The sequence below is a fragment of the Parambassis ranga genome, chromosome 16 (assembly GCF_900634625.1).
Source record: "Parambassis ranga chromosome 16, fParRan2.1, whole genome shotgun sequence".
Lineage (NCBI taxonomy): Eukaryota > Metazoa > Chordata > Actinopteri > Ambassidae > Parambassis > Parambassis ranga.
Genome location: NC_041036.1, coordinates 17737804 through 17764072, shown reverse-complemented (window position 1 = coordinate 17764072; position 26269 = coordinate 17737804). Strand labels below are relative to the sequence as shown.

At 43.0% G+C, this 26269-nt stretch overlaps 1 protein-coding gene across 2 annotated transcripts; it reads right to left on the bottom strand.

The window, feature by feature from the left end:
• Window positions 1-561: 561 nt before the first annotated feature.
• Window positions 562-26200, bottom strand: ago3a (argonaute RISC catalytic component 3a). Of its 2 annotated transcripts, none has more exons than XM_028425613.1 (19): window positions 25409-26200; window positions 15208-15379; window positions 14980-15100; window positions 14660-14868; window positions 13673-13809; window positions 11789-11923; window positions 11590-11677; window positions 11014-11161; window positions 10751-10870; window positions 9643-9786; window positions 8883-9016; window positions 8482-8666; window positions 8217-8376; window positions 8046-8136; window positions 7776-7970; window positions 7376-7510; window positions 6704-6805; window positions 5963-6162; window positions 562-5858 (listed from the first exon to the last, which is right to left on the bottom strand). In XM_028425613.1, the coding sequence occupies exons 1-19, from the start codon at window positions 25425-25427 to the stop codon at window positions 5750-5752; spliced, it is 2604 nt and encodes an 867-aa protein (XP_028281414.1). In that variant the 5' UTR covers window positions 25428-26200; the 3' UTR covers window positions 562-5749. The 2 variants fall into 2 exon arrangements, with proteins under 2 accessions (XP_028281414.1, XP_028281415.1); XM_028425614.1 differs by having other exon boundaries at window positions 9664-9786.
• Between the last annotated feature and the right edge of the window lie 69 nt (window positions 26201-26269).

The following is a 26269-nucleotide window of genomic DNA, read 5'->3' as shown; positions in this document are numbered from 1 at the left end:
AAAGAAGCAATGCCTACGCTAAAATGATGTCATTCCGACATCTTTCCTTCCTTCCCCCTGCAGTTCTTTTTTTTTATTTATACTCTAACACTTCTCCACTCACCAACTTTTTTTTTACTGGCTCGGGGAATCTACATGGCTACCGTACCAATTAGCAGCTTGGGATGAAAAGTCAGCTATTCGACACTCAAGTCAGTGTTGGTTCAGAAATGGTTCCCTTCGTCAGAGATGAGCGGCAACATGTGGGGTTTCTCAGGTGGTAACAGAAGAAGTAGTGGAGGGCTAAAGAATATTCAAGAAAAAGAGGAGGAAGAGGTGACCTGTGAACGCCAGGCCGCGTCCTCCTCCGCCCTTTCCTCCACCTCGCAGCCCCCCTCCATATTGTTGTGCTTGCGTGTCTAGGAGAATAAGGCGTCAACATGGAGGGGGAGGGGCTACAAAGGCCTCTTTCCTCCTGGCTCCGCCCCCACCATGCTGCAAAAAAAAAAAAAAAAAAAAATGATGCGGAGACTCCAGCCGCTTAAACGCACTCAATAAATACACCATAAAATATTCCGCATATATATATTTCATATATATATTTAAAGAACAACACATTTAAATAGGACAACAAAATAAAAGTCGGCTCAAGAACAATTTTTCAAAATCGGATAAGTGTTAAGACAAAACAGAATATTTGTACAGTTATACTTATTTTGACTCTAAAATAGTTACTGTATAAGAATATCGCAATCAGGCATTACTCAAGCATTATATGTCATAATAAAAGCAATTTGCAGTTTTCTTTCATGTAGTATAACATATGCAGCATACCAAGGTAAGTGAGGTGCAGTGTTTCTTTTTTTTTGTTGTTGAGATTTCTTGTAATAGAAAGATTTCACCCCCCTGGACTGAAAAGGTACCCACAAAGCATCAGACCATCCTCGAGTTTTCAGTGAACCCCAACTGGCTCAAGACAAGGACACTGCTGGGCACGCATTTCCCTCCATCAGGGACAAGACACATGGCAGGGCATTGCACTAAAAGATGAAAGAATGCCATGGGCTGCTGCTGCTGCTGCTGCTGCTGCTAGGGCTGGGTGTCATGAGAAAAGTCTCAATACTGACACTGGCTCTGTTGGCTTCCTGTCTGTACCTGGCTCTCACTGCTTTCTCTCAGTGGAAATGTAAATGCCATTCAAGAGGAAATCCTCAGTGCAAAAGTGTACGATTGTTTAAAAACAAAACAAAAATCTGTGCTGCTGTTTATAAATTTTGATCTGGGAGGTACAGATGACTGATGTTTCGACACCCAGCCCTAGCTTTTACAAAGCGGCGAGTGGCAGAGCCGCCACCCAGGAGCAGGCCGACTCGATCTGAGCCAAAGTCACGAGAGCATGAGGCACACTTTTTAAACGACCGACTGCTTCGTCTGGTAACACACATCCCCTTCGACTTCCTCGTTTACGCTGAGGTTTGGACCCTCTCCTGCTCCTCCTAAAGGCGGAGGACGGAAGGGACTGGAGGGACAGAGATTGAAACCTCTTGGCTATGTGTCTGAGTGAGAGTGGCAGTCTCTAAAGTGCTGTGCTATGTTTGTCATTTGTGGGCTGGGCTGTGTCACAAACACATACACCGTGCTATGGTGCTATGGTGTCAGCTATGACCCCCACTCCCGCCCCCCCTTCCCCCCATACACGCAATCCCTGGCAACCCACCCAAAAACACATTCCACTGTACCAACAACACCATTGGTCCAAGACACTAAATGCACTAGGAAGCAAGGGCTCAACCACGACCATATATGGCATAATATTCTAAGTCTACATAGGCTTTATGTCTAAATACATGAAACACAACTTTGCATTGCTGTCTCTAAAAAAAACAAACAAAAACAAACAGTGAGTGTGTGTAAAAATGCAGCTATTCCTGCACTGCGATGTGTTTCTGTAAAGGAAATTTCATATCTTTTACATTTTTATCTTTCAATTTACAGCACCATCGAGAGGAAAGGCACTTTCTGTGGACTTTTTCTCACTCCGTTGCTACCTTCCACTGCAAAACAGAGAGCAACCAAAACCAGGGATATTGATCGATTTACTCAAAATGGAACTTTTTATATTAAAAATGGAGGCGCTGACCTTTTGAAGTTCTGTGTTTACTCTCCAGCTTTTATTAACACGTTGGCTGAAGGACGCGAGTCTGACACAACTGTTTTCCTCCTGCTTAGGAAAGCCAGATTCAACGTCTTTGTATCCCATCGTCTTTTACTTCCACGTGGTCGTGCTCATCTTAGGTCTCTTCCCCGCTAGCTAATATTTGCAAAGCCGAGCCGATGACATTTCAACTGTAAGCGAGGCAAACACATCTGCTATGTAAACATGTGTTCAACTGCTCTCAAGGGTGTAGAATATTACACAACCTGAACATCCATTAGACAGCAGATACAGTGAGTCAATCAACCCACCCACCCCAACCCCCTCCCCCCCCCAGCACACACACACACACACACTCAGTCTTTTCTTCAACTTCCAATGTACCCTCATCAGCTTTGATTCCTTCCAAAAACAGACTTGAGTGAACACTACATTGTCCTTCAGCTCTAACCTTCCTTACACCTCCCGGGGGGATTTGGATGAGATTGTACGGCCATGGAATGTAGTCCTCTGGCACCAGGGGGGAGGAGGAGTAAATGTTTGGGAGAAAAACAGGAAAAGACAGCAAAAGATGAGATTACAGGCTTTGTCACACCGCTGCAGATTTACCGGGAGGCTTTGTGCACATGAAGTGGCTCGAATAAGGAGGCCAGTCTGAGGAGAGCAGATCCAATCGGCTTTAACACAAAGAACTGAGAACTACGACCCCCTTACTGATCTTTGAAATGGACCACCAGGACTTCCAAAACCTATTCCTTCGCCTATTCCTTTCCGCTCTCGATAAGGAGCAGGCATCAAGCACCAATTGAAGAGAACATTCGAGAAGCCGAAGCTTGATCCATTCTACCTGTTTGTCGTCACAATAGAGTTGTGATGTCTTAATGGGGAGGTCCTCTAACTGTGAAAACATCCACGAAACAAAAGGAAAAATAAGCATTCAGCAACTTTTTTTTCCCGCAAACACCAAAGCAAGAGGTGGTTTTTAAAGTCCACATCCCTATCGATAACAGTATGACAGTCCAAACACACGTCACTAACCCCACCACTGTTCACACATACACTATACGTTATACAGTGACACGGGAACAAGTCAACAGTCTATTGCAATAATAAAACTTTTGTTATACCTTTTTTTTCTTTTTTAAACCGTTACTTATAATGATACATTTATTACTAAGATTAATAATTAGACTACATCATTTTTCTGTTAGCAAAAATAAGTGGTGTGCATTACATAATTTAAAATGTACAAATATACTTTCCATCTGGCTTTTTAAAAAGGCTTTCATATACTAGTGAAATAATGAAGGCTCAAACCCACTGGCTTCCATGCTGGAAGGCTAGCCTGTGAAAGGCAGTCAATTGCAACAGCGGAGGCAGGGACCCCTTTACACCTCACCGCCCATTGTACCGTTTACACTATGCTGATCTAACCCCCATGAAATCTACACCTCCCTGCACCATCCAAAGCATTGAGACCTTCTCCTGTCCGTCAGCATGTGAGGTTTATCTTTAGTTTTTTTTCTTTCCTACCTAACCCACCTACTCAAAAGAGGTTCAGCTTCAAATTTAGACAGAGTAGCACCACGCCTGTGTTCCGTCCTGAAACACATGCTTCTGTTAGTGCAGATAACTTTTTAAAAACTACCCCCCCCCCTCCAAAAAAAAAAAAAGAAAAGAATCTATGAGAGGAGCTATGTGGCAACTACATGCACACTTCACCACGAAGGTCAGCTGTACTTCCTGCTGCAAATGTGGGTCATACACTAGACTCCTCAGCTTTACTCTGAAACCAGTCCAAACTCTGGGCCAGTCACATGGGCAGGTAAGTCTATTATTAAAAGTAAAATGTTACCGAGGCTAAACCCATGCCCGTGAACCTGACCCCGTGGTTACAAACTGTAGCAGCTGGATCCATGACGGCTGAATGTTTAAGCAAAACTTGGCCTGCTTTGCTTGAATTGCTGCTCTAAAGCAAAGCCAACAGCCAACACTGCTGTATAGGCGAATACAATAAATATATTGATCTTAGGTTGATTTTGAATGAGATGTATAGAAAAGTCAGTAGACTGTTGTTGAGAATAATAAGAGGCATCGGGTGAAACTTTCTTGCTTCAAACATCTGCTGTCCATTTAAGCTTTTTTGATCATTTTTTACCCCACAAGTTATGCAGCTTTTGACCAATAAACACTTCCACCAGGCACTTGAATACTAACTCTTTATGGCCTTTGTACTCCACTTTGCTGCTGTCACTTGAAAAGCTTTGTTAATCTTAGGAATTAAGAAACTGATCAGGAAATCATGCCCGTTGATCATGAACCACAGAAGAGCGTAAAAACCTTCAGTTCAAGTAAAAACACAATAATCACCCAAACCGCAGATGCACCATGTTGCCCAAAAGCAAGGGCAAATTCAAAAAAACACGCCGACTCACTGAGGAGCAGTACATGAACGTGCCTTGCAAGTGGCAAACTTTTTCACCTTTCGAGGATACTCGCCGTACTATGAGTCATTTTATGTCCCCTAACATCCTCTTCCCTTCGTTCAAAGTGATTATTGCACTAGAGGAGACCATCAGCCTACCCACCATCTCTAACTTAAGAGGAAAATGCAAGATAAAGCACTGAGGGAAATGAATGCACACTGAAAAAAAAAAAAAAAGCTTAAATGATTATTAAAAAAAAAAAAAAATGTTTCACATAATGTCGATGAGACATAACAACCAGAATCAAATGACAGTGTTACACTTTAAATAAAAGTCGATTCAGCAATTGATATATCAGCCAATACAAACTGCTCCTGTTCAAAAGTGACAGCCGACTGCTAGAAATGAAAACTGCTCTGAAATCTCACAAAACAAACTCCTTGTCGTGACTTTTTGGGGGGGCATTTATACCTCGTCGCCAACAGGTGGCAGTGTGCTCAAAAGAACAAGTAGCTCCATACAACTGGTGATACTACTAAAATGACAAGAGGGGAAAGGAGAGTAAGGATACACAAAAACAAAAAGTGGCAACTTGGAGGACCTCTTGTCCATGAAACTAAGTCTGACTCTTCCTTCTCTGCTCCCTCATTTCAAACATTGGGGAGGATCAACAACAAACTACAGTAAAACTGACAGAATGTAAAAGTGCTGCTGCTCAAACTGACTTGAGGTACTGAAGATGGCAAAGGAGCAGATTATAGGCTGTCAGGAAAGGAAGGAAAAAAGAAAACACCCATTCAGCCACAAGTATAAGAGACACACAGGGAAGAACAGATAGGAGGGGCGATGAAAAGGGGGCCTGATATGGGTAGAAATAAACTAGTTGGCTGGTTCAATATTGCATAATAGTGCTGAGTTTCTCTCTTGTTTGTTTTTAAAGCAGCGTTTGCATCCTCAGTCCAGTGTGGGGGTGCCTCCTCCCCTTCCTCCTCCCTGCTTTCCTCTGCACAGTGTCAGGTCCGGATTGACTAGGCATGTAGGGGTGGGGTGGGGTGGAACTTGCACCTGTGAGGACTCCTTGACTGGCAAGCCAGGCGTGCATGGCTGTGGCTGTTCTGAGTGTATGTGTGTGTTTGTGTTTGTGTATGTGTGTAAAGGGTGGCAATGGTTGGGGAAAGTTGGTGTCAGCTTAGGCGAAGTACATGGTCCTCAGGGTGTCGTGGTGGATCTGAACAGCTTTGGCCAGCGCCTGGGGGTCCCGACCGTTACTCTGACCAGACACATGGCTGCCCTCAGCGCTGCAGGATGAAACAGAATGGGAAAGTGGTTTTGATGGATGACAAACAATGATGCACACATTGAAAAAAAAAAAACAGAATAAGCTGCTGTTTACTCTCTTCACCTGTCATGCTCTTTGTCCACCAGATGGTAGCGGGCACGGAAGGCCACCAGGTGGGCGTAGTAGGCTGGCGCGGGGATGGAGACTGAGCGGGTACAGCGCACATAGGTGTGGCACAACTGGTAGGTGAGCAGCTGGAACTCGTCAGCGGTAAAACAATTGTCGTCCCACAGTACATGGTAGTGGGAGGGTCGACTGGTGCCCTACACGTGGAGAGTCAAAGGACACATTTTTAACACATAATTACATTTGATTGGAATTTCAGCACAGTTGACAGGACGTATAATGTAAAGACATGATTGCATGTCTTTGCATTATAAATTAAAAGAAACATTTTCATTTTCCACATACTGTATAATAATCCAGTACCAGATTGTTGTTCAGAATTAAATCCCAGTGAAAAGGACTGTATACAGACAGTACTGTGTTGAAGTATTTCCATTCCACACATTTAATTTCTGCAAATCTGAGGATGTTCTACACTAGTTTTATAAAATTGCATACCCTTAAACTTATCTTACTAAGAAATGCCTTTGAAGCCGAAAAGTATTGAGTAGCACATTTTTGCTGGGGCAAGCTTTTACTTTTTCAGGGTCAAACTAAAGACAACTGATTAAAAAAGAAGAAAAAAAAGTGTATTTCCTCCTGAGCGTTTTATTCTTGAATCCTGTGTATTATCTCTACTTGTTGTGCAGAAGAAGCTAAATGCTGCCGGTTGTGCAGGGGAGAGGAGGTTGGTCTGACCTGTATTCCAGCGTGACTGCAGAGGTAAAAGTCAAACTCATAGGGATGCGTGATGTCTGTATCCACTGTAGTACCAGCAGGAATGTTTCCACTACGTCCAACCTTGTAAAGCAGAATTAACATCAATTACAGCTTTCTTTCCTTGTTTCGCCATTAAATAAAAGAAACATAACATGAAAGATGGTACACACACAAAAAACCAGCAGAAGCTTTTCAAGCACTAAATGATGTCCGGAAGTAAGAAAGAACTAGTTGATGGAACCACCCGTGAAAAGGTTCACCAAGTGCTTCCTAAACAACCAATTAAAGGCCTAATGCCCTAGAGAGCCTAATGCTCTGCATGAGAGTGCCTGCACTGAAAATAAGGTTGTTACTGGCTGGGTCTTTCTCTGGGGGCCTTGAGTGCCACTCCAGAGCTCTTGGTTGGCACTGGGGCCCTAATACTTTAATCGAATGTAATTACAGAGGTTAGAAGGGTGAACAGTCCAATCGACAACAAAAGGTAATTAAAGTGTCCTATTTTCATTACTTAATGTGCTAATACAGAGCATAAAAAAAGAATATGGACTAACACATAACGCACTGTACTGGCTTTAATGGCTACCATTAATGTGTCAAATGCAAAGACGTGTGTGTGAAAATGGTGTCTGTGTGTGTGTGGTGGGGACTCACTCTCTCGTTACGGTCGGCACAGAAGAGGCGTGTATGGTGGCGTTTTTGCACAACAATGTAGGTGATGCCTGGCTGGTACTCCTTCTCCAGGCTGATACAGGCCTCACGGATGGCCAGCAGCTCATAATACAGCACCTGAGGAAGAGGAGCAAAACTCTGCTTTAACAGGTTTAGAAACTGAAGACATTTTTGGGAGACCGTTGTTCAGAAAAATGAATCCTACAGTATATTCTTCCTCTGTACCCATCCGCTACAAAGCACCTAAATCAAAACCATACCATCTCTACAACATAGTTCTGACAGCATCAAGAAAATGGTGCGTTTTTCCTTCCTCAGGTGTTCAGTTCTCACCCTGCCCGAGTAAAAATGTTTTTAGTGAGAGAATGCATTGGGAGCTGACCTGTCTGAACTGGCCTTCTGAAACTCCATCCCTGTAGAAAATGATCCTGGTAGGCTTGTACCGGGTTGACTTGTAGAACTGGATTAACAATTCCCGCACCATAGAGGCCAGGTCCTGGATCACCTCCTGCCTGGGCCTCTGGACTCGCACAGTGGCACAGTATCTGCTGGGGTGGGCGTCCATACTGCCGACCACCTGAGGGAACAGAAAAAATAGTTTAAGTGGAGGGGAATAATGCAGTGGAGAGGAAAGGGTAAGGAAGAAACTAACTGCTGCGATTGAAGGCTTCTTTCCATCTCCAGCCGGCGGATGTGTAACATCTGCTCCCAAGAAGATAACTGGCTGTTGAAACACTGATGGTCTGGTGAAAGAGCAACATTTAATAGAGTTTATTAAAACAAACAATGAAACACATAATGAGAGAGACAGAGTGTGTCTCACCGTTGATGAGGCACCAAGATGTTGTTGATGCCTCCCAGCTTCACATTGATCTTGAGGCAGAGGTTGGACAGAGTCTGAGGTGATGTCTTCACCACATTCTTAACCTGAACACACTGGGTTGCCATGCCCAAGAGGGTGTCTCCCACACGCTTCACCTCCGCTAGAAGTGGTTACAAAGTCTTTTTAACATAGTAGCACAGAGACATACTGCACAATCTAACAACCTGCATCTACAGAAGAACAATTTTAAAGTTAGTTTACTAACCATAGACTGGAGTCTTTCCAGGCAGGATGACGATGATGAGCTGCAGTCCGGCGTAGGTGTTCTTCAGATGTCTGAACATGGGCTCCACGCTGTCCGCTCCCTGGGCGTATTTACAGAAACACGGCTGGCCTTGGATGGGCATCCCAGCATCCTTAGAGATTTTACGCAGCTGGTCTGTGAAGCTCCTACACGAAAGAGTAAGTAGTAAACTTCTGTAAATCAAAGCTGGCAAAAATATTTATTTTTGCTCAACGCAGCATCAATGCCCAGTTAATCACTGTACCATCATTAGAGCTTAAAAAGAAGAGATTTCTAGGAATATCGTAAATATTCTTCATAAAGGATCATCACCACTATCTGTGCAGATACAAAAAAAAAAACACTTAAGCAAAGCATCTCACTTCAGGATTTCTTCCCGACACTGCCTCTGTGTGGCAAAGCAGGCAATGGCCCACATCTTGATCTCCACCCCGGTGTGGAACTGCTTTCCCCTCATGTCCCACACGCCGTGGCTGGGCGTGGCAACAGTGCGGTTCTGAAACAACATCACAGTCTCAACACATGTCGTCAAGATGATGAAGGCAAACACTCATGTTCAAACTGTTCTTCCAGACTGACTCTTGGATGGACACACAGACAATCCATGTGCATCTGTCAACCACAAACATTTTACACACAAATCACAAGAAATGTGCAAAGGTAACATTTTTAAAACTTAAAAATCAATCATGTGAAAATATTCTTCCAAGCTAGTGTGATGCACTATATATTTTATGTAAGATGAAGTTTGATGTGAGCATCATGTGAAGCTTTATGTGCAGGTGTATGATACGCGTGTCTTCTAAAAGACAGATGTTAATCAATATTGCAGTTCAGTCTCAATAGTCCACAACAATCCACAATAAAAATCTACATTGATTTGTATCAGAAGTAGGAGATGCATAGAATACTGACACCTTACAGAACAAATGTTTTCTAAAGGAACCAAATGCTGCCCTATTGAGACTTGACCACAAAAGCCAGGGAGACAAACACCATGAAGTACAGACAGAAGCCAGTGAGTTAGTTTCCCCACACAGAAAGTCGGTGGAATAAAGGCTACGGAAGGGGAGAGCGTGTCAGACAAACAGAAAGAATGGGCGTGATTTAAAAGAAGGGTACCATAAAGTGCTCTGTGCTCACCCTGCCGCCGTACTGCAGCATGGGGGCGGGTAGCACTCGCCCCGTCACATGGGCCATCTCGTCGCGCACTTTGAACTGGAATTCCTGCACAAAAGGGTCTGCCTCATAGTTGGCACTGCGCACCTGAAGGGAAAAGACAAGTGGGAAAAATCAAAGGTTGGGTCAGACAAAATGGGAAAAAAGTCTCTTAAATTTACAATTTGAACTCAGGTCTTTGGGGTAATCTGCCAAAATGTGAGAATTTTTAGTCCTATTTGTTGTGGAATAGTGAATTACTGACACAGCAGAAAATGTCAGGTGTCAGCACCCTTGCCCATAATGATTTAAAGAACAGAGGGTAGATGATCAGCCAAACTGGAACAACATCCAAATGTATTACAGACTTCATTATGTAGTCCCGAGAGAGACTGCTTATCTGCTTGTTTTGTCCTTTATTCCACCTACAGTGCCCTGTCAGTATGAAGCAGTGGCACATCTAAAAAAAAAACCACGGCCACAGTGACGTCTGCAATAATTTCCTGTACGCAAGTCCAGTTATTTTGCTGCAGAGTGAGCAGATAGGAAGACGTGGTTTAATAAGGTAGCAACAGGTATTAAACGTGGATTGCTAATCTGATAGTGGCCAGAGACAGCCAGCGCACAGTTTCTCAGTCTCTCCATAAACAAGAAGCTGCATATGCTGGAGCGGCTTCACATTAAAGCCATTACAACACTGGCATTTTGTTGACCCCCGGTACGCCTGTACTCTAATTGTACAAATGTGATGGAGAGGCGGGCAGGCATGCCTCCGTTAACAATATAAAAAGGAGTATGTGGGTGATTATAAAACCAGCAATTTGACATAAAGATGAGCTGCACAGCAACCGAGTGTTGACAACCTTAGCAACAAGGGCTTTATAAAAACTAGATTATCACTTATCAGCTGTTTTCTGTGCACACATTGGCTGTCTTTGCTAGAATCTTTAATCACCTACTATACTTACTATACCTTGCAGGCAATCATTTCCAAAATGACTCCAATCCTTCACCTATATAATGTAAAACTAAACATTTGAATGCTGTTTCAAAAGGTGTCTGCAGTACTCACCAGCCTGCTGATCTCCTCCTGTCTGTCCGGTGCAGAGCGAGCTGTGGCTTTGATCATAGTGGAGGTCTGATTATCTGTCAGTTTTTTAATGCACCGTTGACCAGCTACAATGTTACACACCTGCAGGGAAACCAAGGCAAAACATGAACATGCATTTCATCTATTATTCAGCCATTAAAATGTTTTTACTTTGTGCATGCGTGAGCTTTCCATGCAGCTGTCAGACTGCACAACTGAGTGGGGTTTGTCTTTTTTCCTCTCACCTCCAAGGGCAGATAGGTGTGCTTTTGCTCCTGGCCCACCTGTAGACAGGGCAAATGTGGGTATTTGAGCTGCAGGTTGTACTTCTCCCTAAAGTACTGAGCTACAGTGCGCTCTACAGTTTGACCGTTTTCCAACTGTAAAGGGAACCTGCAAACAAAAAACATTTATTTTTGTTAAAACCACACAGTACTGTTTAAAACTGACTAAATACACCTGTCTTATTTAAGGTGATTTCCACTGGTGCAATGTTCTATATACAGTAAGGTTTACAAATTAAAACATAGTATAATATATACCAATATGTGACTGTTGGATTGAATAAGAGTAAATATCAAGCTTATTAAAATGGAATTATAGCTGTAGCACACAATGAAATTCTACCCTGACAATTCCACTAACAGATGACTAATCTTGGCTGTATAGTTGACAGATGAGTCAGCCATTATCTGGTTTGTACGGTGGTTAACAGTGTTCGCAGCGTCTTCAGGTCCGTGTTCTCTGCTGCCCTCCCCTAAACCAAGCACACTCTCTTCCCAGAGTCTCCTGTTTCCTCGCCCGCCCAGAGGCTGACTCACGTTTGATGGCTGGCAGGACGACGGGTCACGTTGCAGACGCGGTACTTCCTCCGCATGGTTCCACAGTGTGTCACCTCCACCTTCAGACCTGGTTAAAAAAAAAAAAAAAAAAACAGTGTTCGAGCAGCATCAAGAACATGTCTGTGAGCGAATGGCACAACACACACATTCAGGCACAATGTGCACTCCTAGGCTTCACCTTTGATTTCTTTGGTGAATTTGACCCGGTGCGAGTCTGTGAGAGGGCGAGGCTGCTCGTCAATGTTGTGGATATCCAGCACTTCGCACATGAACTGGATAACTGGCTGGGCTTTATAGAAGGCGGTGGCAGACACTGAAAAACAAAACAAAACAAAACAATAGATTAACACAGCTGGAAAAAAAAACCTTAAAAGCAGTCAACACATCTGCCGTTGTATTGTTTGGCATTATATAGGGGGGCAAGATGTTATCCATGGGCACATAAGTCACATTTTACTGATGCTTTTGGGCACATTTCATGTTTGCAGACAAAAACATTCATAGATGACAGGTGACATTAAAATTCCGTAGGGAAACAAAAATAATGACAAAACACCAAAACAAATCCAAAAATAGAAACAGAGATGAACATGGTGCAGTGTATAGGAAGTTGATGAATAATCATTCTCAGTTGCTGTGATGAAAACAAAAAAAACTGCAAACGCACACTTTACAAGGCAGATGACGGCAATGTAGACACACGTCTGACCTTTGATTTGCTCAAGCTGTGAAACACCATAAACCGGAAGTGATGTCATAATTGTTCACCCTACGCATTGTGTTTTCACTTCTAGAAAGAGTCAGTCAAAAGCAACGTTCAAAAAGCTCTCATTTCTCTGTAATTATGATGACTTGATACATGAGCTTTTTATTACCCATGATACAGTGTAGTGTGGGTGGCAGTGTTTGTTGCCATCAAGTATTTAAATAGCTCACTAGATCATTTTGTTCGTTCACAATGCCGCACTGAATGCCTTAACAGCTGGAGGTCTTTTTTGTTAATGGAGACTGGACTTGAGTTGACTAACGGATTTTCAAAAGGATGAAAAGGCGGGAAAATAAGACAAAGAGATACTCCGAGAGCAGAGAGGGAAAGACTCCAAAGGAGACAGGCTTCAAGTACTCAGAGCAAAACAAAAGCAAGTCTCAAGGAAATGCTCTACACACAGCTACCCTCCTGACCTCAGCAACACCCACCAGTCTCTCTCATGCAGTCTCACACACACACACACAGCCCTGTCTCCACAGCAACAGTCAGTTCCCATCCAGCCAAAACACACTTTCCTCAGTGTTTTCAAACGCTCTTTCTCTCACACACAGACTGTTTTTTCAAAGTCAAGCTAGAACATGTCATTCTAAATCAAAGACTTCCCGAAAAGTGCATATCATCAAAAACGTCTTGTCTCCATTTGCACCATGTTTGCATGTGTGCAGAGGGCTGTAGGACAGAGGATACACATCCTTAAGAATAAAGCGTTCTCCTAAATTCTTGACTGCTGTCCTAACTGCACTCTTCTCATTTAATCATCCTGATTTTATCGCTTGCGACGACCTGTCCATATCCTCCTCCTCTTTGCATATTGACGTGCATCTAAAATCTTTAGTCACGCAGCATAGCGACTTCACATCAGCCCCACTGATGGAAAAAAACCTAAAGAATATCATTTAGCTAGCTCTTGTTCAGGTTTCACCGACATCGCCTTGGGAGTGTAACATTGTCAGGTTGGATTTATGTTAAATAAAGCTATTAAATTTCTTTAAACAAAACACCACAGAAAGTAAACTGATCATGCACAAATATCTAAAAATAGTCTGCATCATGGAGACTCCATGTCATTCTAATCTATCTGTTTAATTATTAAAATCTCATTTCCCCCGCTGTGGAAGAATCCATTTCTGTGCACAAGACAGCAGCATTATTTTTCTTGTACCTAAAATAAAGATATTAGAAAGAAAAAACCTGTACTACTGTGCATCTCTGAAACTTTACACATGCACACCTATATTTACAAATATATGTCCTGCTGTATTTTCAGAAGGATGTAATACAATTAAAATTCACCATCAATGTTGAGCATCATCTTCCACATGGCAGGGCGCACGGACTGGTGGAAGCCAAACCAAACCTCCCTTCCACCTCCTAAAGGATGGTCATAGCCCTCTGGGGCTGAGAAGAAGGATCGACCCACTGGAGTGTACCTAAAAAGAAAATAAAAGGAATTATGAGTGGAGGCTAAAACAATTAAAGCGAAAAAAAAAAAAAGAACATGGAGCAAGAAGAGAATGGTGCAGGAGATGACAAATAACCAATGTGAGATTATCTGACAGTTCCTGAGTTGAGGATGTGGGTCAATATTTGTTTATACAGTGTCACAATCAGCCGCTATTCAATATGGCCTGAAACTACATCAGTGAAATGAGAGGGTGGTGACACTGCCTGGACCCATCCGCCTTTTATTACTCAGTCCAGAAGACACATTAGTTATTGTGTGTGTGTATATATATATATATATATATATATATATATATATATATATATGCCCCATTTTCTGTAATTCTGAAATTGATAATGTGTCAAGATGCCAATGTACTGGTGAGAGAGAGAGAGAGAGAGAGAGAGAGAGAGGGCGCGAGAGATAAATGAAAGGTGTCAGCTGCTTTTTAATAATGCTTTGGAAAAGTTTTTCATTAAAGCTTTGGCAATATTGTGTTCGACTGCACCCTTGCTGAGCCTTAGGAAAAGTGATATTGAGTGTACGGTGGTATGTGAGAGCCATGTAAGCTGTGTTTGATTTCCGTTGGGATCAGAGTGCTGATATCAGTGCCACTATGACAAAGCAAATATTTACAAGGAGTATTAGAGGGATCTATTTTGCAATGTGTGAGATTTACTTTTGACTTCACATTCTTATTTCTATATTTGATTGCCACAGTGGTCATTGATCAAGATAAATAAACTGTAAATGGGTTCATATTAATCTCTTAAGCATTAAATAAATGCTCCCATACATGTAAATGAAGCTTAATGTAAATAAAAACAACAGCTCACTTCATGGATGGCAGGTGTCGCAGCACTACATCCACTGCGTGTACAGGGTTGGTGCTGATGGGTTTGTCCAGCTCAAGGGGCTCAGGCATGCTGCGGCCAGTCAGCACCTCATGGAGCATGTGCCAGCTGACCAGAGACACGAACTTAATGGTCACTTTGAAGGGCCGATCTTTGCCCCCTTCACCTGGAAGAGTGACATCGAGGTCCACCTGCAGGACAGACCAGAGAGGGTGTATGCTAAGTAGGAGGTAGGTTTCAAGTAGTCGCTTTTTGTTTGGTTGGGAGTGTTTATGTGTGTTAAACACTGCAGGGATGCTCACCCCCGCAGGTGCCACAGGCAGTGGGTTGGCTGTGTATAGACTCTTCTTTCCATCATAGACTGGCCTGCGATCCCCAAAGATTGTCACCTTAAAGTGCTGCACCATAGAGTCAACCACCTCCCTGCAACAACAGATTTGTCTTAAGATACAGGCATGTTTAAAAAAAAGACCATTTGAGCTTTTAAATGAAGAAATATCAGTTAAATGTAAGTATAGTAGAGGTCAAACCTGTTGACTCGTCGTGGGCACTTGTCAGGCTTGATGTCCACCTCGTAGAGGTAGACATCCATCTTGGGGATCTCCACCTGAAAGCAGTTGGCCAGCAGCTTGATTGGCTTCCCCATGGTGCCATAGCCAGGCCGCCGAGGCATGGAGAATAGGGACTGGGCCCCAACGGCTCCTGAGGAGAAAGAAAGAAAGAAAGAAACTAAGCTCTATATTTTTATGTCAAAAGTATTTTTGGTCTATGAGAGGGAAGGTGAATGCTGCATAGTAGTAACGCAGCAGAGCTTGAAAAAAAAAAAAAAGCATTACCATGGATGCACAAAAAAAAGATGTCTGAGACATGAGTCACTTTGATTCAGAAGCACTAAGCTCTGTTTAACTTAATGTGCCACACTCATGTCAGAGCTATTTTTGGGTTTGCTGAGGCTTGCCTTCCACATCACACTTCAGAAAACATCTAGTTTTGCCAACATGCCGTTACAATTTTTGGACTAAACTTGCCCTCTGCTATTGTTATACAGTTCAATTACTTGGCTGGTGTTGATTTGTTTACACCCCTCGTGGCCTTTTCTTAGTATAGTCCCAACAGTGGTGCTCTCCACCAAAACTCTGCCCCTTATGTGTCACCAATAAATGAGAGTCATGCTTAAGTGTGATTCATCGCTCATTTGACTCATACTGGCTCATGTGTGGGTGATTTTGGGGGTTGAGGGCCTTGCTGAAGGGAAGTTCATAGAAATCCTCCCTCCCCACAACAGAATAAAAGCCTTCTGTGAGGTATCAGCAGACAACACGAGCATGTTTATTTACAGTTGGGTTTTTAAGTCTGTGCTCTCTGGCTCTGCCCTGTTCCCTGTTTCCTCTGGTGGGCTGTGGAGTGAGGGCTAACAGGGTTGATAGGAGGTGAAGGTCTCTTGTTTGATAGAGCCTGCTGGGATAAAACGAGGAAAAAAAGTGAAGGAATTCCTTCCACGGCTGTCTCTCTCACACAAGGCTGTGCACATAAACTTTGTAATGGTAATTCTCTGGGGGCCCTTGGTGAGGTAAGCCCAATTTCACACACATGGGAGTGACAAAGAGAAGGGAGACAGATATTTTAGTAAGTCTTCATTAAAGCTACAGAAATAAGTTGTCCATTGCTTAGTAGAGAAGTCCTTGATACAACCTCTTAGAGGTTCATTCATTACTAAGAGTCCCTGCACTGTGATGGTTCTGGTGAGGTTAGTGTAAGTAGGTGGAGGATAGCAAGGAGTGGCCGGATTAAAGAGTGGGCAGGGATGGTGTTTTCCAGCTTTCATCTGCCTTTAAGAACTGGCTTCCATTCAGTGTGAGTCACAGGGCCACTAAAGGCAGAGAAACACTCATCTGAGCATCCTGCTTGTGGAGTCAGAACAGGATCAGAGTTACTTATAATCAAGAAAAAGAAACTCTACTGGATGCAAGAAAAAGATTTTGTTCTGGTTATCACACCTCACACCTACTAGAGCACGCTTGCATACACACAGCCACATAGATTTGTTTCGGTATGACAACCACACAACAAGATGTACATTCATTTGTAGCAGACACGCTACATTTTCAAATTCACACAAACCTCCTCCATGAGAAGTCCCTTATCCTGACAAACTAAGTTGCCACCCGCAGTGATAACTTGTGTTGTGGATGGTGGTAATATGATGAGATGCAAACAGCCATCAAAACAAACAAGCTGTGTCGCTCTAATCAAAACACTAGGTCCGTCACCAGCCGTGGTATTTGGCTATAGCCTGCCTCTACATTCTTTGGCTTCCTGCAAATCCTGCTGATGAAATGTTTTGAGATGTTGGAATATTACGTTTCCCTCTGTAACAAGGGTGACAGAGAAACAATCATTCATTTGGGGACATAGAGGTTAAAACTGAAATAAATGTGACGGAACTACTGAAATATTTTTGCAGGAAAAAAAGAAGCTGAAATATTTCTTCTTTTTTTTAAAAATACAGTTTGATTTCCTTCTCTTTCTTTCACTCTGGCATCCGTCTGCAGTGATTACTGCTCACTGTAAACACAGATGGGACCTGACAACATCACGCACATCGCAGGTAGCACGCTGAGATGTGGAAAATCTACAAGGCATGTTGCACAGATGTGTTTTGCAGTCTTTTCTACACAGACATTCAACATTCAGGAACACACTGGACACCTCCTCCTCCTCTATCTAGCTTTCTTCAGAAACAGACATAACAAACTTGTGCACACTGAGCTCATCCATGTGTGTTAGGAGGTCAGAGAGAAAAGTTTAACTAGCCAACTATGGATGGAGGTGGAGTGAGTAGTGCACCTCGTTCTTTTTCACATGTCGCTGTTATGTGATGACTATAACCTTGACAGTCAAACTGGCCACTCTGTCTTTGTGTGGGAAGCTGTGCAGTCCCTAACACACAGACACACTCGCATGGGAGTACAGGAATGTCCAAATTCTGCAGTACAAAATACACATCAAAGAGACACAGTGGCTGCAGGTACACGATGCATCAAAGAGACTGAAAACTCATCGACAAATTTGCACATTAATACAAACTCTTTATACTATAAGTGTAGGAGTTTAAGGAAACTTCCACACACACACATCTGAAAAATGCTGTGTGTCTGTGTGTGTGTGCACTTTCAGATAATTACAGGAAGGACATGCCTTAACAAACAGAAGAGGATAGATTTAATCCTCCTCGCCCGTCAGAGTACATTTCTCATTTCCTGAGCCTGCTCATTCATACAGTAAAAGATGACAAAAGGCAGAGAAATCTGTCATTGACTATGATCAAAATGAATTCTATTAAGGTATGTTAGTGACAAAATGTGAAGATTAAACTGACAATCAAGCCTTCCTCTATTGCTGCTGAAAGTAGCATCCCTATTCAGGGCTGGATAATTATTTTTAAAGGTTATAATTTCTTAAAACGAATGTTTTGTGTTCACATTTATTGGCACAGAAACAGAACAGAGCCTCCAGGCCTTGTTTAAGTCTAACATCAGAGATACACAATGCCAGTTTTTACTCTGATATGTGTTCTTCCGGTTATATTCAGCAACAATTATTTCTTATTTCCCTGGTCAATTATTTAGTCCACTAAATTATATATTGGTTGTAATGCTGCCACATTGTAGGCTCTGAACATGGCTCTTGAATATGTGTCTATCGACACTGCCGTCCAAAAGTAACATAGTTTTATGGCAGGAATTCAATATCAAATCCACTCCAATGAATGCTGCAACATAATTCCCTTCTCTTCAGCATAAATATGCTCCAAATACTTTTGCCAAATATTTTTGAACACAGTTTTCTTCTGTGTGGTCAGCTGGCACCCCTACACCGTTTCTATTGGCTGACCATTTTTAAACAAGTCAGCTGGCTAGGTGACACGTTTTTCACTTAAAGCTCATCTTGAAATGACTGTATACGACATACTAACCAAGATTTAAAATGCTTTTCTGCGTTTAAACCTATGAAGGCGCTTAACAAAGCTTAAAGTCAGTCATTTTCTTCCAGAAGTTGCTCAACCTAATCCTTGTCCAGCTCTGCCCCAAGTTGTATTTAGCAGTAATATTACAAGTATTTTAAGAGTAAGTGTCTCCAGTCGTCAGTTAGTGAGGTATTATTGCTTACACCCACAAAATAGCAAGTCAAATAAACATTACATAACACAACAATATTTTTGATGCCTTTCTGAGCATAAGAATATTTTTGCAGAAACATCTCAGCAATGTGAACTCATTCCACTCTGCTGCTCTGCAACACAACACAGTCACACTGTACACAGTGGGCTCGGAGCCAGAATAACTGGATGGTGAGAAGCTAGGCTGACATCCAGTCCCTGCAAACCCCCTCAGCCCCCCAGTACACAAACGTCCACACTGCTAACGACTGCTCATGTCCACACAAGCTCACACACACACACACACGCACAATACAGCTGTTGTGTTTCTAATCCAGAGAGGCCTGAGCTGTGGGAACAGGGCGAGTGCTCAGTGGCCAGGCACAATGGCGTCAGTCACAGCAGGCAGAACCTAGCAGAAACACACACTCGCAGACATCCACAGAAAGACTGATAGCTAGCGAGGAAGGATTGCTGCATGTCACACACACACAGTCAGACTCCTCCCTCCTCTTCCTCTCATCAACCTCGAGAGTGTTGCATCTGGCACCAAAGAGAGTCACTGCTACTCTTCACCACAGATAAACACCAGCAGACCACCGCATAAAAGGCTGATGAGGGGCTGGTCCGTCACGACAACATGCGAAAAATGCTGAAATCCCCCTCAGGGCAGACCAGATGCAGAATAAAGGTAAAGTGGTACACATGGCAGCCACACATTCTGAGAAAGCAGCAGGTGTGGGAGTCATTTGAGTCAGTGGAATTAGGAAAGACACAGGTAAGGTGATTATTGGATACACATGCATGCACACAGACACATACACATATATATTCATATACATATATACTAGCTCTGTTACACTAACCAGGAGATTTTATTCATGCAGGTTAAAAGGAAGCTTCTGTCTTGCTAGTCCAGCCTGAGTGGAACAGTGGACAGGGGCCAGGGGTTGTTGACTTTTAATGTTGACTTAGGCAGGATGGCTGCTCTGTACATGCACTCTAATAAATTAATTACAACCAAAACAAGGCTACACTCAATGCCATTTTAACAATTGAACTGCATTAGAAAGGGTCCTGAAAATTTGAAATACAGCCTAAAAGATAGTTACTTTTATTCACAGATATTTTAGGTATGTAGATATCTTCAGCGATGATGATGTCACAAATCAATGATAACTGTGTATTATAAAAAAAAAATCAATCTGAAAAGCTGAAAGTACTGATAGCACTATTCAGCTCCTGTTTGAGAAATTCAGTTTGTTTTTGTCAGAGTTCCAGATGCTGGATCCTTCGTTAACCAAGAAAAGAAGGCTGCATTTCTTCGCTGTGATGAAATCAGGGCCCAGATGCAACCTTCAAAGGACACAGCTAGTATGTTTCTAGCTCGGTATGTGACAAGTATGTAACAGGATTCTGCACTCCTGAGGGCAACCAGGAACACATAACTGATTGTCTACGGGCCTGTTGTTGATGTTTATAGTGACAAACTGGATGTAGGAGTAGAAGAAGTGAAAAAAGTGAAACATTTATAAGATACTGACATTTTTCCACTCGTGGACACATCTGACACTTGAAAATGTCAACATGCTGATTGCAGTTACCGGTAGTTTCATATTTGTAAAAGTAACTTTCATTTTATGTGATTATGGCTTAATAATTCTGCTGTAATACAGAAGACATGTTCTCTCCACTAATGTGGCATTGGAATCAGCAAATATTTGACATGAAATATTATACTGGCATTGACCAGTGGAGAGGAATGGTTATATACACACACGCAAACACATTGATATATACAAAGCCTTATAAGACTGATAAGACTGCATTAAATAATGTAGATACACATTTTCTCTATCACGAATTAACAGAACACTGTCCCGTCTTCGACTGAACCCCAAATACAAACTGCTCAGGTTCTGCCAGAGACTGCTAGATCCCTCTTTTCTTGTCCATAACCTTCCCCCAGATATGAGCCCCTTTCAGCTCCCCAAAAAACAGATCCCAAGGCATGGGGGAAATCAGAGGCAGGAGGAGGAGGAGGTGGAAAAGAAGCGTGGTCTGGCTGCTCTGGCTTCTAATCTCTGTGACACATCACAACCGCCTTCCTCCTCCTCCTCCTCCTCCTCCTCCTCCTCCTCCTCCAGGTCCTCTGTGTCCCCCCTCTCCCACACACAAAGCCCATCTCATGACTACTCCCTCTGTTTACCCAGACTACTTACAGGAGTTTTGCTGTGAGCCCTACGCATGTGTCCGTCAACAGAGTTGCCGCTCAGTCTACAACACAAGCATTATAATAAAACACTCCTAATAAATAACTAAATAAAAACAGGGACCACCTATATTAAACTAAGAAATAGACAACAGGCTTCCATTGGATAATTACTGCAGTGATTAATACATTTCAGCTGTTCAGCTATTTAATCCTAATGAATGCATTGAGCAGTTTTTTTCTTAATGCATTGTTTCAGAAGGGTCAAATTATTGTATCAAGCAAAGAAAGCGGGAAACTGTCCACACTACTAAAAACTGGTTAAGAACTGTCTGATACATTTATAAAACTAGAAAGGATGGTGATGAACTATCATCTTTGAAGAAGAAACGTGGTCAGAAAAACATCCTAAATGATCGTTCCAGTTGCAATGTCTGGCAGTGTTTGTGAAATCAAATCAACAGTACAACCTATGCAAATGTTTAAATGGTGAGCGTAAAACCATTTCCACACAAATTCTGTAATAAAAACTCAAGGGTGTGTCACGTGTCTAATGAGTCCAGACTGACCCTGTTCCAGTGTACCGGGGACATCAGGGCAAGAAGAAAAGCGGCTGAGTGATGCACCCATCATGGCAGCTGCCTACCATACGAGCATGTGGTCAGCTGACTACCTGAATGTACTGAATGAGCAGGTTTTTCCATTAGTGGATGTTTTTCTTCCCTGATGGCATGGCCATATTCCAGAATTCATCAGGCTCACATTGGGAATGAGTGTTTGAGGAAGCATGAGACATCATTTTCACACATGGATTGGCCATCAGAGTCCAGACCTCAACCCCCCCCCTTTGAGAACTTTATACAGTGGTGTGACTCTCCGAAGATCAATAAAAGATTATGGTGAAAACTTAATGCAAGTCTAGATGGAATTAAATGTCATAACATTGCATAAAGCTATCAAAATGACTTTTTTGGTTGGGCAGTGTATATGTCACAGCCGTTTTTTTTTTTTTTTGCTATGCAACTATGTAGGTCAGAAAGTAGAGATCAAGCAGCACCTTGGATGCTGGATCCACTTTGGATTTAACAGTCTAATAGACAATACAAAGCTTTGTTATCCAAGCTATTTATAACACTGTTTTGTCACACACAAAAAAGAAAACGAATAGCTGCCCACAGCCTAAAACATTTGATTATTCAGGAGCTACAAATAAACACTTGGGTGGACTTTTTCTTCTGCAGTATTTAGATCCCTAATGTTTCTGTTTTGTTAAAATATCACTAGCTAGAACTGATGCCATTTACTGCACATGGTCCAACGAAATGAATAAAGAGGGGTTAATACAACAATTTTCTTTGTATTTAATAAAATTCTTCCTATATTACAATGAGCCAATGCTAAACTGCATTCTCCATAGAAACCAACATCAATATCCCAATGGATAGACTTATGGGTGGTTTGAGGGGGGGGGGGTGTCTATTGTCAACAGGCTGCTTGAATGAACTGAGCACTATGAGGAGAGACTGCAAATCAAGTGCTAAGGCCTCCCTCATAGCCAACCCCACTGTCTGTACAAGATCCGCAGAGAATCGACCTGCAAATAGAATGACAGGGAAGGCAGAGTTTCCCACTGGGGCGCAGACAAGAAAACAGAAGCAGTAACCAAGGAAAGGAAGCGAGGGGGGTGGTAACTGTCTGTGAATCAAAAAAAGAGCGGGAAACACAGCAGTGTGAGAAAAAGAGGAGGGGGGTCCTATGCAATAAGCAGAGAAACCGGCAGAAAAACAGTGTAAGACACAAACAAACACAAACAGTTGGCTCATATTGAATGCCCCTCAAAAACACCATCCATTACAGACTTGTTCCTCCAATATATTAATGTACCGCAACACCCACCTCCACCAGGGCTGCCTTTCATATCGAGCTGAGTCATCTCCAGACAACTCGAATCCCACCTGATTACAAAGTGTGGTGCGACAGGTGGAGGGTGGGGGAGGCCCCCTGCTGCACTGTATTTATCATCTTATTGTTTTCCAGTAAGCTGCATCTCTCAACAAGCACACATGTGTTCACAGGTGTTGTCACCACTATGTTTATCTGATGGTACAGTTAAAACTCTTGGGTGTGGTCTTACCCATTTTAGTGGTCGAACTTTGGACCTTGAGTTGGACAATATATGTAATAGTACTTAGCATGAGATGGCACATTTTTGATCAATGAAAATTCAATGTTTACAACTCACGCTATGTCATGCAAGTAGACTTTACTCACAACAATCAACACGACAACACACAGTGAGCCAACAAGTCAGAGGTATGAAGGTATTTCACGCTTGCTAGGCCAACAAGTTTCACGTCTACTTCCAAAGGAAACAGTTTTGGAACAGTACCAATTATGAGCAAAACCCAGACTAAACTGAAGAGTCCGATTGGTACATCATACTACTTCTTTCAGGTGATGGTACCTTTGCAGTAAGTGGCCTAATGCGCAATTCTGCACAGACGAAACAAAAGTGGATTGGTGGATATGTGGCACCACTCAGAAGCTTGTGTTGATGACATCATATGAGCCTTAACACACATGGAAAGAATAACACCCTCAAGGCTCTCCTTTGACATAGCTGTGGTGCTCATAATGGCCAACCTGTCTGTCGTTTGCACCTGCTTACATACTTTTGTCCTGATTTTTGAATCAGAGGTTAAAACATGCCAAATTGATGGCCACATAGCAACACAAAACTAAATTTATAACATATTTCAATCAGTACATGTTAAAAAATTGTGACTGGTTTTGGGCTTAACGACTCATCAGTATCAAGTGACAAGTGTTTGTGGACATACTGTGGAGTTAGCGCATCAAAATGGATTTGATTTGCTTAAGGCTCAAAGGCCTTCAACTTAATATACCCCTGGTGCTAAGCTCTCCAGAGCCGTGGTTTCCATGCCACATGTGCTGCTGCCGCCGCCCGAACTAGTACTGGGGAAGAAAAGTGACAGTTTCTAAGCAGGCAAACAATTTGCATTTTCTCACAGTGTTCTCCAGGCCACCGACTGACTGATGGAGGGCCCCATTTTAATCATTCACCCAGGTCTGCCTGGCCTGTGGCAGTTAGTGATATGGTTATGTGAACCAACACACACAATAACAAGATCCTGCCAAATAACACAGGATAACTTGCCACTGTCTGGCTGTAATAATCATAATCCACACTACTTAATACACTTAACAGAAAGCTGGCTAGCAACATGCTCTGCATGAAATTGCTTGTGCTGTGCTCTTAGAGTGTTGTGAGGAGACACAAATACACTTTTTTTTCCATGGGATTACAAAAAGACCAGAAATATCATAAAATGTGTCTAAATCATGTGATAACACTACAAAACAAAAATAACAAACTTGTAATTTGGCCTTGCAGAACACTCTAATATTGCACTAGGTGCTTGGTAACTAGGAAAACACCTTGCAGTCCCTTATGCTACCCATGCCGGGAAGCGTCCCACCTGAGAGGAGCTAATGAGACAGAAGAGAGGGATGTCCGCTTAAGGAGGAGGGAGCGGGGTAGGAACCAACTGCTGTATCATGTGTCACAGGCTGATCAAGAGTACCCAGCATTCGGTTTATGGCCACATAAGTGGAAAGCTTCCGTTACAGCTGAGACAAAGCCAGGTGGTAGCGACTGTTTAACTGCCACTGTGACCAAGAAACAGACTGTTCAGTGGTCACGGGCCATGTGTATACGCAGGGTTGGCCAAGAATTTGCAAGGTTATATAAGGTCACTCCTGCAGACTAACTAAGGTATAAAAAAAAACAGTAATCTCTGGTTTTGCTTCACGGCCACATCTAAGGCCTCCCTGCTTACACACTGTGACTTTATTAGCTTTACACACACAGCAGGGGCAGGACAACACAGGTCAAATGTAGATGCCACTGCTAAATATGTTGAGGTCAGTCTAGGTTTGACCAGGACCCAGGGGTCTTGGAAGAACAGAGTTCACCCTGTGTCTTCTCCTCATGTAGGCTTATTGTCAGCAGCTGTTTCATCAAACACATAAACACACGCATTTATACACACACCTGGGTGACGATGCTCATGAGCTCACAGCGAGACATCATCTCAGCATCACTGACCGACGTCTAACAAAAAACATTTTACATCCGAGCTCCAGGAAGAATCTGAATTCAGTCCCGCATGACTGATTTTTTTTTTCAATAATGACTCATGTTCAGGCAGAATAACAGCAGAAACTCACTGGGTACAGTCGCACACATTAACCCTCGTCCCGGTGTAAGATTAGCTCAACAGTGCATTTCTCAGAAAACGTGACTCTAAAACTATTGGACGACGTTAACAAATATTACCTGTAGTTCCGATTTCCATTCATGAGGTCCCTGCCCGGTTCACTTCCCGGATCACAGTTGTTAAACGTTGGGGACTGCTCCTCCGTTCAATCCGGTGTCTCCTTCAGCGGTGCGCCGCCTCTGCAGCGGCGACTGGCCGACTGTCCTCGCCTCTGCTGGCCTCCCTCCCTGTGTACTGTCAGAAAATAGGAGGTGGGGGCCTTCGGTACGGTCGTTTCACCGGCCGAGGGTCTTCGGCGTCTCCGCTCACCGCCGTTTGCACACGGTCAACTTATCCAATCGGATTTCACTGCCACGGCGAAAGCTGCTGGTTACTCAAAGCGACACTGTGGCAGTGAAAGCCAGCTAGTTAGCAAAGTTAGCTCGCTAGCCAGGCTTAGGAAAGTGTCTGGAACGGAGGAGAGGAGCTGTCAGGATATCATCACAGCGGGGTTACTGAGTCCAAATAGGTCCCTACCGATAAGTGAATATTAACTTGGACGACATAAATTCGTATCTACGGCGCAGCAAGCGTCGGGGCAGCTACAATAACTAGCTAGCAGGTTAGCTGAGCTTTTGGATAGTTGGGATTCTGACAGACGACGGCTACTTTTATCGCGTTAAAAACAGCTCTTGACGCGGCCCCCTTTACCAAACACCGCGTCCCTAAAACGTCGTCTTTTGTAGTTTGTATCCAGATGCCGGAATAAAACTGTCACCGCTGCTTTATATCCGCCGATGAGTGTCAAGATTTTCAGGCTGGTTGACAGATCAACTGTGCAGAGCTTCGGCGAGCCAGCTAAATATGGTGAAGTTGCCTTTCTGACACCGACAGGAAGAGGTGGGCTCTGTGTCACCACACGTCAGAACAATCATCCCCGC